A 13,201-nucleotide genomic window follows, 5' to 3' on the forward strand; every position below is an offset into this window, starting at 1 on the left:
ACTGTCGTTGGTCTCTTTTGAGTTAAGCAGAATATCACACAGCATTTACTGACACCTGACTCACATGGTCTTTTTATCCTTGTTAGACTTTACTGCATCTTTAAAATATGAACCTGTGTCCTTCTTGGCCCTGTCGAAGGTGGTCTGTTGTATGAAATCTTGTCCCCTCTCCCCGACAGACCTTCTGTTTTGCTCTGGGTTCCTGGGTCACCTGGGCCTTTGTGAAGGTCCCTTGCATCCCTGCCCTGTGGAGCCAGCCATGTACCTGTCTTACCTGGCGTATAGAACACCCCTGGGAAGGGTGTGCAGGAACCCTTGCACTGCCCCCTGCTTCTTTATCATGATTGTTGCTCATGTGAAGTTCATGTTTAAGAACAGATAGAATCCTTTCCATTGTAAGAGAACGCTCAGAGGTGATTCCACAAAGTGGGAAGTTGGTGGCTACAACTTAACCTCTCCCTTCAATGACATACGTGGTCCTGTCCCTCCTCACCAATAGGCAGCTTCCCTCCAGACTCTGATCTATCTGAAAATATATTCAGTGGAATCTCTCTCAATACCTACAGCTCCCTGCTCACCTTAACCAGGCCTTTGGTTTGTTTGAAGTCATGGTATATGTAGTGTAGGTCTCGTACCGTGGTACATTTCCAGTTAATTTGATGGTTATATTTTAACTTTATAGCTGTTTTGTGTATGTTTAAGTAGCGTTTATTTTTGAAAATGATTACTTTTCCCATCAAATTAGAATCTTAGAAGACATTTTCTATTTAGAATGGGATCTTATCACCAAAATTCAATAGTTTTGTTTTGTTTTGCTTTCGTGTCTGGAGAGCACCTCTCCAATTTTATGGTGCAAAGATTGGATTCTGAACGTTGTACCATAGCTGGCAGAAAGAAAATCTCTCTTTTACATTAAAGGATGTCAGATCAGGAAGGAAATCCTTAGTCCTTCCTTTCGCTGGTCACGCGTGTTGCTCTTGCCCTCCTCTAAGCAGGGCGGTGAGCCCCAGTGCTGAGATCGTGGTCCTGGGTCACACCCCCCGCCCCCTAAAGTCCTGAAGTGAAATAAAGGTCTATCGTGGGACTAGCACAAGTTCAGAGTAATTTACCTCGGGGTCTCTAGGAAGGAGTACGTTTTTTGCTGTGCATTTAGACAATATCCTACATTTCGTGGTATCAATTAAACAGAATATTCGTATAACGTGCTTCCTTTCCACTGCCTTTAACGTGAAATCCTTACGTATTGTGGCCTCTGGGACGCCTCGCACCCTAGTTGTTGCCAGGTGGATCCTAGTGACCGTGTCCTCTTACCAAGGGCTGTGATCCTTCCCCTCGGCGCTCATTGTCACTTAAACATTCCAGCTGACGGCGTTTGGTGGATTCCTGAAGTACGCGGTGTCTTACGAGGTCCCAGTGGAGATGGCGGACGGTGACCCCATGTCTCACGCCGACGTCATCATTAAGGTAATTGCTTTCGCATTGCTTTGCTAGAGCCGAGGGCTTCGTGGGGCAGCAGTTTTATGACTGAAGGTGGCTAAGCGAGGCCGTAGTGGCAGGAGCTCAGGGCCAGGTGGCCATTCAGCGGTGCCTTGCCTGTCTGGACTCCGCTGAGACTGGGAATTTCCAGAATTGCCTCAGGGCAGCACCTGTAGCTCTTGGCTTGCTCCTGTAGCTGACCTGTCTATTCACAATTTAGAGGGAGAGGAGTTTTTCCTCGATGTTGGGACTTCCTTTTCGGCCCTTTGGGTCCCTCCTCCCCTCCTGTAGCGTCCTCCCCACGTGAATGACTAGGCAGCAGTGCCTGGCTGTGTGGGGACCGGAGATGCATTGTCATTTTTGTCCTCCACCTCTGTCCCTGTTCCTGCATCCTCACTCCCGTCACAAAAAGACCCAGCAAGGCCTTGGCCTTTGCTGTACCCCTGAAACACTGTAAATCAACTATGCCTCAATTAAAAAAAAAGATTAGAGGTGTCAGATTGGTTGCTTTGAGGGAAACTGTGGGCTAGTGCATGACTTTGTCTCTTTTCTGAGATCCCAGCACAGGCAGAGTCTTTAGACTTATCCGAATCCCTCTGAGAGGAAGATAGTGATATGTTTTCTCTGGTCGTTCTGGACCAAGGGCTATGGACATCATTACACGTTTGCCAAAAACCTGCACACAGATGAAAAGCCACGTGGCTGAATACAAAATCTGCTTTCAGTGTTTGATCATGAAATTGAATTATGAATATATTTCCTCTTGTTTTTAAATGTTAGGGGAATGGGCTCACGTTAGGCACCCAGGCAGAGGGCCTGTTATTGCAGCCCTATGAAGAGCACTTGAACGTGGTTAGACTTGTGCCTGAGCACTTCCGAGATTTTCACAGCAGGAGGGAGGTAGATCGCGACCAGCTGATGACCGTGCTTGCCAACGTGACACATCTCTTGATCAGAGCCAACTACAATTCTGCAAAGATGGCTCTTCACAGGTGTGTACTGAAAAGGAGGGAAAACGTAGGTGATCTTGTCCTTATTATCATATATTTTAAGCCGGATATACTTTACTTGATTATTTTAAGGACACAGCTAACGGAACTGTCTTGGAATTATTTTTAATCACTGTAATTTTATCGAAGGCATAAGAATTGTTGTCCATGACAAATGTATCTAGTAGGAGATAGACTTGGCGTTGGGATCAGAAACCTTCAGGGTGGATTTTTGAGAAATGCCCCATGAGGTGACGGTTGTTAACTGTGTTGCATCTGGTTTTCACCCTCCTGATGTTAATGGTCTTAGGTTTTCACAGACTATTTAAGCTCATGAGTCCATCCTTAGTCGTTCTGTTACTTTGAGAAGGTCAGTTTCTGGCAATGCCAGGCTAAGCATACATGTTGGATGCAGCTAAAGCAAACAGAGAACTGCACATTCAGGACCATCTCTCTGCCCTAGAGAGAGTTCAACTGCATGGGTTCGTTCTTCTGGAGTTCATTCTTCGGAACGGGCTTCTCAGAGCCTTCCCACGGCTGTGTATGGACCGCAGCTCGTCTTGTGCCAAATGTCCAAGGCATTTCCAGGGACTAATGACAGCTCCCAGAAAGCGTACTGTTGTGAAAATCTTTACTTGCTTACAAAAATCACGTCACCATTTTGTTTGAATTAAATCTGTCTTAGGAATTCGTCTTCTGTGAGGTGTTAGATGCCGTGTGCGAGTGTGTAAGTCCTGTAACGGCCCTGCCTGTTTGTCTGTTGGCAGGTTGGATTCTGTCTCTCTGGACACAGCCAGCCCTAACGTTATAGACCTGTCCCTGGCCACGGAGGTGGAGCACTGCGAGTGTCCCCAGGGCTACGCGGGCATCTCTTGTGAGGTAACACTCCTCCCCCTTCCTGTCTTCTTCCTTTTGTTCTTCCTGCGGGGTTGGGGGAAAAGCGCATTGAAGGTGATGTCGTGACGCGTGTTTGAATTTTAACTTTGGAAAGCCGGTGTTTCTAAACATCAGACTTTTGGAGGCTATTGGAACATTGGAAACACATTGTTTAAGGAAATCTAATTCATCTGGGGCATCTGGGAATACCCTAAGTAAGTGTCACTGTCCTGCTTAGTCAACAGGAAAGTTGAAGCACCCATGCCATATTTTACATTTCTAAGGAGGATTGAATTTGACTGTATTTGAACATTTACCAATTACCAACCTGCGACCCCGGAAAGCTTTAGAGAAGCCAGGCCTTTTTGGAGACCTTTGATGGCCCCAGGCTATGTTACTTAGGTGGGCTCTACCTCACATATACAGTATATGAAACTATACTTGCAGTCATGGATGAAAGTAATCTGTCGCTTAAAAATTTTGAAATATTTTTTGAAATTATTTGGACATACATATTGATAGTAACTCTCTCTTACTGAGAACTTTCTACGTATTTGGCACTATTCTGAGCCCTTTCCATATGTTACCTTATTTAATCCTTACAACAATCCTATCAGGTAGGCCCTTCATATACTTTCTGTTCTGTAGATTAGGAAACGGAGACACAGAGAGGTTAAGTAACTTGACCAAGGTCACACAGCTAGGAACTGGTCTTTGAACTTCATCCCTGCTAATTGCCATGAGGTCCTGCCTCTCACGAGCCCATGACTGACTGTGATTGTGAACATTTGTCATTGGCTGTGATTTCTTGGCAAGCATTTTTACAGAGTGAGAACATTTAACCTATAATATGTTTCTCTCTTTATTAGCTTTGCAGTTAATAAAGTTGGCCTAAAGCTTCGTGGTGTACATATTTAATTAAATATTTTTATTTCTATTTTAAATATTTTGCAGTAATTTTTTTGGCCACAGGGTCAGGACCAATGAACTTATTTTTACATCTCATTTATTTTTAGGACCAGCAAATGTCCATAAGTCCTAATCCCTGCGGGCCTAGTGCTTAATGGATAAATGACCCTCAGACCACCTCATAGTATGTGGATGTGGGCTTAGGGGGGCGACAGGTAGAGCAGGGACAACCGTGGAAGTGGGAGCCCCGCCAGCTGGACCGGGAGGGGACAGCAGGGAACAGCTGCTGCTAGAGAACAAGTGGGCTTTGTTCCCGGAAGTGCCGGTGCGCTTGGGTCGATGGCTCAAGCATCACATAGGAAGCTCAAGACTCCTTTGCAAGAGTTTGTGTTAAGCAGAAGAACTCATTCTTTTATCCAGCTCTCACTCAGAAGCTGACTTAAAGAATCAGGCAGCTATTGGTTGGGAATGGAATTTGGGGGAGCCCTGTAGCCGCGACAGAGAGCCCCAGGCAGCTGCCTGCTCAGTGCCTATCTGTAGACAAGTCCACTGTCCCTGGGGGAGCGTGGCTACGGAGCGGGGTCGGGGGGCAGGTGTCAGGGGACTTTCCCAAGGTCAGTGTGAATGAAGGCATTATGTATTATTACTATAATGAAATGCTCTTTAAGAATTCTTAGGACAATAAAAATCAAAACCACACCCCCTCCTCCCATGCCCCCAAGGGAGCGTGCCAGCCTCCAAATTAGTTACTCCCCGGTCTGCACTCTGGACACGTTTCTTGTCTGCTGTGGCCTCGGGCAGCCCGTGGACATGGGTCTTGGAAGTGTGCACACCTGGCGTGGAATCACTGCACGGCGAGTGCCGTGGACCGTAGCTAACGCGCCGTGTTCCGGATTCCAAGTCTATCAGATAGAGAGCCGATTTCTCAGGGTCGTCACAAGGGCGACATGAAGTACAGTGTCTGGGGTGGCTCCCTGCCCCTGAACGCCCATGTTGTCTGTTCAGCGCGTAGCCAGAGGGAAGCTCACCTGCAACGTTTGCTCTCTTAAACTGATGCTGTTTGACGCAGACCTGCATTTAACACTTTGATGGCAACATTTACTAAATTTTAAGCAAAAGAAAAAGTGTTGAGAGAAATAAATCCCCTTGATTGAAACACTGGATAAAAGGCTGTTACATGATTTCTAAGAATATTGCAGTGGAAAACCGCTATGATGATGTACGCTGACTCATTGCACAGCCATTACGTTTTTGTGTGCATGTTTCTACCTTTAAAATATATAAGGAACTGGATTATGGTGATGGTTGCACAACTCAGTAAACTTGCTAAAAAAAAAATCATTGAATCGTATGCTTAATATGGGTGCATTTTATGGCACGTTTGGGGAAAAAAAAAAAAAAGTTTCCATTCATGGAAAGTTGAGTGGTTTATGTTTCTAACGTATTGGGAAGAAGATGATTTGCGTTTTGTATAAAGTTGCCTTCACCCGGACAGTCACCCGTCCTTCTTTTGCAGTCCTGTCTCCCTGGCTATTACCGCGTGGATGGAATACTCTTTGGAGGAATCTGTCAGCCCTGTGAATGCCACGGCCATGCAGCTGAGTGTGACGTTCATGGCGTTTGCTTTGTGAGTCTGGCTGAGACCTTGATTGCACGCCCTCCTCCCACCCTGAAGCCCTCACTGTACAGAAGTGATTAAAAAAGAAGCTTCCTCCGCAGGGACTATCCCTGCCCTTGTGCACCCCAGAGGAAATCTGCAGGTTTAAGTCATAAAATGTTTCCTGCTTTTTTCCTTCTTTTTTTTGTGAAGAAAAGTTGCTTTGGTGATAGTAGAAAAGAGATGTATAATTTTACTGCAGGTTTTTTATTAGAACAATAAGTAATGATTTACTTCTCAAGATTAAAAAGCAATATAAAGGGAGAAAACGTCCACTGATTAAATAAAAAGGATCAGATCTTTTAAATGCAAGTGCTAGTAGATTTTAACATTATATTACATAGTATATCGTAAGAGGAATAATAAAAATTTCTAATAATCTCACTCATTTGTGTAATATATAATGCTTCATAGATGTTAGCTCAGATAAACTCTGCAAACAAGTACCTCTTTCATGCAGTTGGAGTTGAGACAGGGCTTAGCAAATATGTAGTTAATCTTGAGAATGAACTTTGGGGCAGATGCAGGGCAAGACTTGTTTTTTAACTTCAGTCAGGAATTCTTTTAGGCTCTATGCCTGGGAGCCAGGCCACACTTCTGGGTTCTAATGGATTCACTGCTCAGAGATGGAGTGAATGCATATTGTAATCAGCTGAACCCTATTCACTGCACAGGGAAAGGATCATCATGCTTTTTCCAAAAGAGCTTGATTGAGTCACAGGGTTAGGAAAAATTAACGATCAGACCCGTGGGGAAGGTATCGGCATGATGCCGCTGATTGCTTTTTCTCTCTAGAGCCTAATTTTTCTTTTTCTCTGCAAGTACAGCTTTTGTTTTGTTCTTTGTCCATGTCTTTGTTCTGTAAGTGAAGCGTCTGTAGGATGGCATGGAATGATGTTTCCACGCATACTCAGTCCCTCCAGAATAAGTTCCTCAGGTGCAACTTCCCACAAGGAAGGGAGGTCGCTGCTTTTTTTTTTTTTTTTAAATTTATTTATTTGGCTGTGTTGGGTCTTCGTTGCTGCGCGTGGGCTTTCCCTAGTTGCGGCGAGCGGTGGCTACTCTGTTGCGGTGCACGGGCCTCTCATTGTGGTGACTTCTCTTGTTGCAGAGCACGGACTCTAGGTGCTTGGGCTTCAGTAGTTGTGACGTGTGGGCTCCGTAGTTGTGGCACATGAGCTTAGTTGCTCCGCGGCACGTGGGATCTTCCCGGACCAGGGATCGAACCCGTGTCCCCTGCACTGGCAGGCGGATTCTTAACCACTGCACCACCTGGGAAGTCCCGGTCGCTGCTTTTTTGAAACCTCTCTCCCCCTGCCATTCGGGTTTGGAGGCCTCTGCCAACACTTGAGGGTGGTCAGCAGGTCGTGGTTGTACCACCTATGGCTTTAGTGATAGGCAGGCTGGAAGAAGATTTGCACATGCTTCTGTTAATAGATATTTCCAAAAATATATTCTCCTATGAAAGTGAAGATGCTAAATAGCCTTAAAGCTCTAAGTATAGAAAATAATAATAATTTATAGTTTAAAATTTTTTAAGGAATAATTTCAGATTTACAGAAAGGTTAGAAAAATAGGATAGGGAGTTCCCGTGTAAGCATCGCCCTGTTTCCCCGGATGCTCATCTTACACAATCTGTATGGTTATCAAAACTCAGAAATTAACATGGCACAGTCCCATCAACTAAATGTCAGATTCCATTCAGGTTTCATCCTTTTCCTTTCCGGCATCAGACCCACCGTCCCGTACTGCATTTAGTGGCTTTGCCTCCTGCAGGCTGTGACAGGTCCTGGTTTTCAGGACTAGGGCACGTTTGAGATCTTTGGACCTTCTGTGGACTGTCCCTCAGCTGGAGTGGGTCCACTTTCACGTGATGATGTTGAGGTTATCCATTTTTGGTGAGAGGACCTTGAGGTGACGTGCCTCCCCAGTGTGTGCTGTCGAGGTCCGTGATGCCACTGGCTTCTTCTGGGGGATGTTAATTAGCCTGGGTCACTCGGATAAGGGGGTCTCTGCCAGGTTTTTCCACTGTAAAATTATTATTTTTCCTTTTTTAAGTAATTAAAGGAGAAAAGTAATAAAAATTTAGATTGGAATACAGGGAAATATAAAAACTTGGTAAGAGCACTTATCTGTTTAATCTACTTTGCTTTTTAAATTCTATTTTAAAAAGAAACCTTTAATTCTTCCTTTTGCATAGCTGTAAATAGCCCCGGGCCTTGTATATAGTTATCTAGATTCTAGGAGTTGACTCCTTATATACATTTTATTAGAGAGAAGTTTCCAGTTGTTCTTAGTGTTCCTATTCTTTTTTTTTTTTTAATTTTATTATTTATTTATTATTTATGGCTGTGTTGGGTCTTCGTTTCTGTGCGAGGGCTTTCTCTAGTTGCGGCAAGCGGGGGCCACTCTTCATCGCGGTGCGCGGGCCTCTCACTATCGCGGCCTCTCTTGTTGCGGAGCACAGGCTCCAGACGCGCAGGCTCAGTAGTTGTGGCGCACGGGCCTAGTTGCTCCGCGGCATGTGGGATCTTCCCAGACCAGGGCTCGAACCCGTGTCCCCTGCATTGGCAGGCAGATTCTCAACCACTGCGCCACCAGGGAAGCCCAGTGTTCCTATTCTTGTTTTTTTTTTAAGACTATTTTTAGAGTAGTTTTAGGTTTACAGCGAAATTGAGAAGAAGGTATAGAGATTTCCGATCTACCCCCTGCCGGCCCCCATGCTCATACGCCCCCATTATCAACATCCCCCCCCCCCCGGAGTCGTGCATTTTTTACAATTAGTGACCCCACGCTGACACATCACAGCCACCCAGAGTCCATAGTTTACCTGTGTCCTTATTCTTTTCTCTGAGCTCTCTCTGCTCTTACTCCAAGGAGAAGTCAGTTTCTTTTCTTTGGAAAGACAGGGGCATAAAATGCAGTTGTGCGTGTCTTGGGCCCTCCTGGTTTTCCTTTTCCAATCAAGAGAAGATGCATTCGCTCCCCAAGGAGATGAGCATTCCTATCGCTTCACGTTGCAGATCCACCAACAGGGATCATCACTTAAAGGGATGTTGGCACCCGCCTGAGAAAGCATTGAAACAGACCTACAGCAGGTTTTTCAACAGAACTACATCGTAGTTTTCCCAAAGAGAAAGAAGACCCAATCTGGCCCTTTGAGGAAAGGAAGCAAATCAGAGACATTTTGCAATTGAGCATAATCAAATAGATTTTAATGAAACTAATTATTTTGCATAATTCTTTTAGCACAACCATGTAGCTCTTTACTAAGGCCAGTTGCATTTTGAGTAGATTTGGGTTAATGATCAAAACCAAGGTCATATGAGGGATGAAAAGACAAAAGAAAAGCGCATGGGCGGCATCTGGAAGCTTTTTTTTGAAACTCAAAACCGCAAACCTCCAGCATCAGAGTCAACATTTAACCCACATGATCTGTATACACATTCAAATTTGGAAGCTCTGGTCTGGGATAACCCTAAATAAAACTGGTGAAACCGTGATATAGAGGATGGAACACAATTAAATTGAATAGATGGGAAAACTTTTATCAATCTCAGGAATGATAGAAAAGTATGTAGTTAGCAACTGGAAATATTATTTGAATAGTCAGATGAAAAATGTCCAGTAAATGTGTGTAAAATGAGTGGCTTTAAGAGAAGGGGTATAAAAGGGCATGGAAGACCCCAAGGGAGAGGAAGTGAGAGGAGAGGGCCCACAGGCGGGGCTGGGGCCGGGAGTACGGGCAGGGGAGGGCAGAGGTTGTAGGAGAGAGCTCTGGGTGGCATCAGCACAAGGTGGGGGCAATAGGGAGACCAAGTCACAGGAGAAGAAGAGCCTGGAAGGAACGGGCAGGAGAGGAGCCGCCCAGGGGCCCGTCTCCCACACACCTCCTACACCTGACGCAGGGTAATTTCACTGTCTAAAGAGGTGTTTTAAATGAAGGAAAGAAATCTTTCTTACTTATTCATGTATTTACCATTTCCGATGTTCTCCATGCCTTAGTATAAATTCAGGATTTCCTGGACTGTCTCCAGGGGGAAAGACATGCAATTGCAGGACCCATCCCGCTGTCTCCCTTCCCTCCACATCCTGCACCTCCGCCGTCCAGGGTCTGAGAGCAGCTCTTTGATGTATTGTATTCCGTTCCTGCAGAGGGCAAGTCTGCTGCCAGCTACTCTGACACGGTTGGAAATGAAAGCTCTTATGCTTCCCGTTTACATAAATTAAAAATTTTTATCGGCGAACCTGGAAACTGGCAACCCCTCCGCATATAAGAGAGTTTGGTGACTTGCTTTAGCGTTTTGCCTTTTTTCTTCACTTGGACTTCAAGCTGTTTGAAGGTGAATCTGAGACTCCCTTAAGGAGGCCTGAGCCGAGTCTTCTTTCCATGCGTGTGTCCTAGGCATGCCAGCACAACACCACTGGGGACCACTGCGAGCGCTGCCTTCCCAGCTTCTACGGGCTGCCTTCCCGAGGGACCCCTGGGGACTGCCAGCCGTGTGCCTGCCCGCTCTCCACGGCCTCCAACAAGTAAGCCCGGCTCCGCTACCCGCCGATCCTGCCCCGCGTGGCCTGGGTCTCCATCCAGACCTGCACTGATATCTTCAGAGCAAGACCTGTGTGTAATGAGAGTGTTAATTTTGCCCTGGGGCAATTAATTGGGATTAGAGATGGAGGAACAGATTCTCTCTTCTTTAAAAAAACAAAACAAAAAACTTTGATGTGTTAAATTATGTAAGGCAAGTTGTGTGAAGGCAAGGACATTTGCATGGCCTTTTCTCCCCTTGGTCTAATGTTGGCCATCAGTTCCTTCACACGTATATGTTGTGTGCCTACCACTGGGCTAAGAGGCAGAGGAGACGCAGAGATGAATAAAACATGTTCCTGGGCTTCAGGAGTATTTGAGCTAATGGCCAAAATATGTAAATACGAGGCTCATTGAGAATGGGCTGAATTCATTTAGTTAATTCAACAAATCTTTACTGAGCGCCTGGTATATGCTGGGCATCATGGTAGGTGTCCTGGGTACCAAACTGTTCCTCCGTGGCTGCCGACGCCGTGGAATCCACAGTGCGGTCACGAGGGCAGAGGAGGTGGGTCCACTGTGCAGAGGGAATCTGTGCGGGCGACTCCCTGTGGAAGCTCTCCATCTGAGACTTAAAGGATGAGAGGGAGTTTGAAGGCAGCGGAGGAGAAGGGCCTGCTAGGCGGGAAGAAGTGGTGCCGAGGTCCGGCAGCGTGAGAAGCGGGTCGGTTTGGGGAGCTGCAGGTGGTCCCGGGGCACAGAGCACGAGGGGAGGCGGAGGACAGTGCCAGTCAAGGCCTCGACCAACATGCTGGGGCTTGTGTGCCCCCAGGCCAGCGGGTTAAAAGCCTCTCTCACTGTTTACCCTTTAGAGCTCTGCCCCCATCCACGCCTAGAGGATTCTCCCACGGGGATTTTTATTTGGAACTCTCCAGTGTACAAAACAGCAATCAGGGCTGCTCTGGTGAAATCGTGGGGGCCTCGCTATGGCCCCTGGGCCTCCCTTCGCAGTCCTCCCAAGACCCAGGAATGGAGTGTGAAGGGACCTCGGTCTGCATGGGGGCCTCGGGGGATGCTGGTGACACTCACTGAAGTGCGGAGCCCCTTGGCTCTGTCCTGTAAGCGGGCTCACCCTTGGCCAGTGTGGGCAGCTCTAAGGCAGGCAGCCCAGTCCTGGGAACTCGAGGAGAGGAACTCTGCCTGAGCATCGGAGCCGGCCTCCTGGAGGAGGGGACCGCTGAGCTGGGCGTTGGGGGTGAGCCGGTGAACCCGGGCAGACGGGGAGAAGCGCAGTCGGGCCGAGGGTCGAGCAGGAGCAGGGAGTGTCCAGCGCCCACGGGCGGGCTGCGTGGCCTGGGGCCTTGGGTTCTGGGCTAAGGAGTGAGGACGCGGTGAAAGTTTGTAAGGACAGGAGTGGTAGAAACTAAGCACTTTAATATTTAGGAATTCTGCACCATCCACTGGAGAACCGCATTCATTTCTACTGCTTTGTCAGTTTCAGCCCCACCTGCCACCTCAACGATGGAGATGAAGTGTTCTGTGACCAGTGCGCCCCAGGATATGCGGGGGATTGGTGCGAGAGGTACTCTGCTTTGCTCGACTGGTTTCCAAAAATTTTTTTACTATAAATTCTATGTGTTTATTTTTAAATGTGTGGTTAAGTGTGGCTTTAGAGCTTTTGGTATGTCATTATTATTCCATCGGATCATAGAGAAACACCAGTCGATCGATTAAAAACTTAATGTTGGAAGTCCCTGGGGATTTTTTGATCTCCTTGAGCTAATCTCAGTTTTCATCAATATCAATAGGAAACTGCCAGGAGTCAGTACTTCTGTTCATACATTTGAATGTCCTGTTACTCTGGATGATTCCATAGGCAAGGGGTGGTTTGATTTAATAGTTGTCTTCTGGCGCCTGGAAGCCAGGGTTGTCTGTCCCGCATGTACGTCTTGGTGCCAAGTCTGGCTGGACTCCGTGGGAGGTGACATCGCTGAGTGGTGGGATGCGGGTCGAATTGTCTGGGGCCGGAGCATGTCCCCGGGATGTTTGGCTCCTTTTGGACGCCCTCCCTGTGCCTCACAATGAGTGACGGGAATCTGTGAATGCCTGAACTCGAGCAGCATTCCTCTCATGGTAAATCTTCGGTAAAGAGTCGGTGTGATTGATTAACTACTCAGAGAGTCCCTGGGTGGTGGGGTAATGTCTACAGTAATCGCATTTGTTTGCATCCCTCTCTCAATCTTTTATATAGATGCGCAGACGGTTACTATGGAAACCCAACAGTGCCCGGAGATTCCTGTGTCCCGTGTAACTGCAGTGGCAATGTGGACCCCTTGGAGGCCAGGAGCTGTGATTCCGTCACCGGAGAATGCCTGAGATGCATCGGGAACACCGACGGCCCCCACTGTGAGAGGTGTGCCTACGGGTTCTATGGGGACGCCGTGACTGCGAAAAACTGCCGCGGTGAGTGTGTGACCCGGCGGTCGTGTCCATTACTTATCACCCTTGAAGTCTCCATCCATTTACTTACTTGCATCAAAAAGTGCTCGGCCCAGGAGGTCACTTGACCCGATCTGCGCTGGGTTAGCTTGATCAGTTACTCCAAATGAAGGTCAGATGGCCTAGAAAACACGCGCCCTTCCATTTCAGGAGAAAGTGGTCCTTCACAGGGTGCTGGCACTGCTCCCAGTGACCCAGGAGGCCAAGGAAGCCTGTTCCGTTGGTCAGGGAGATGCCGCGGGCTTCGTGAGGCAGATGGGATTTCAG

General features: G+C 47.1%; 1 protein-coding gene across 1 annotated transcript in view; it reads left to right on the forward strand.

Moving 5' to 3' along the window:
- The window catches only part of LAMA1 (laminin subunit alpha 1), a 145,490-nt gene that overhangs the window by 58,665 nt on the left and 73,624 nt on the right, over window positions 1-13,201 (forward strand). The window contains 7 exon segments of the mRNA XM_068562441.1: window positions 1,363-1,464; window positions 2,257-2,468; window positions 3,233-3,344; window positions 5,767-5,877; window positions 10,313-10,440; window positions 11,931-12,017; window positions 12,687-12,898. Of these exon segments, the coding sequence (XP_068418542.1) occupies window positions 1,363-1,464; window positions 2,257-2,468; window positions 3,233-3,344; window positions 5,767-5,877; window positions 10,313-10,440; window positions 11,931-12,017; window positions 12,687-12,898 (964 nt within the window).

Source organism: Eschrichtius robustus, chromosome 14 (genome assembly GCF_028021215.1).
Source record: "Eschrichtius robustus isolate mEscRob2 chromosome 14, mEscRob2.pri, whole genome shotgun sequence".
In the NCBI taxonomy this organism is placed as follows: Eukaryota; Metazoa; Chordata; class Mammalia; order Artiodactyla; family Eschrichtiidae; genus Eschrichtius; species Eschrichtius robustus.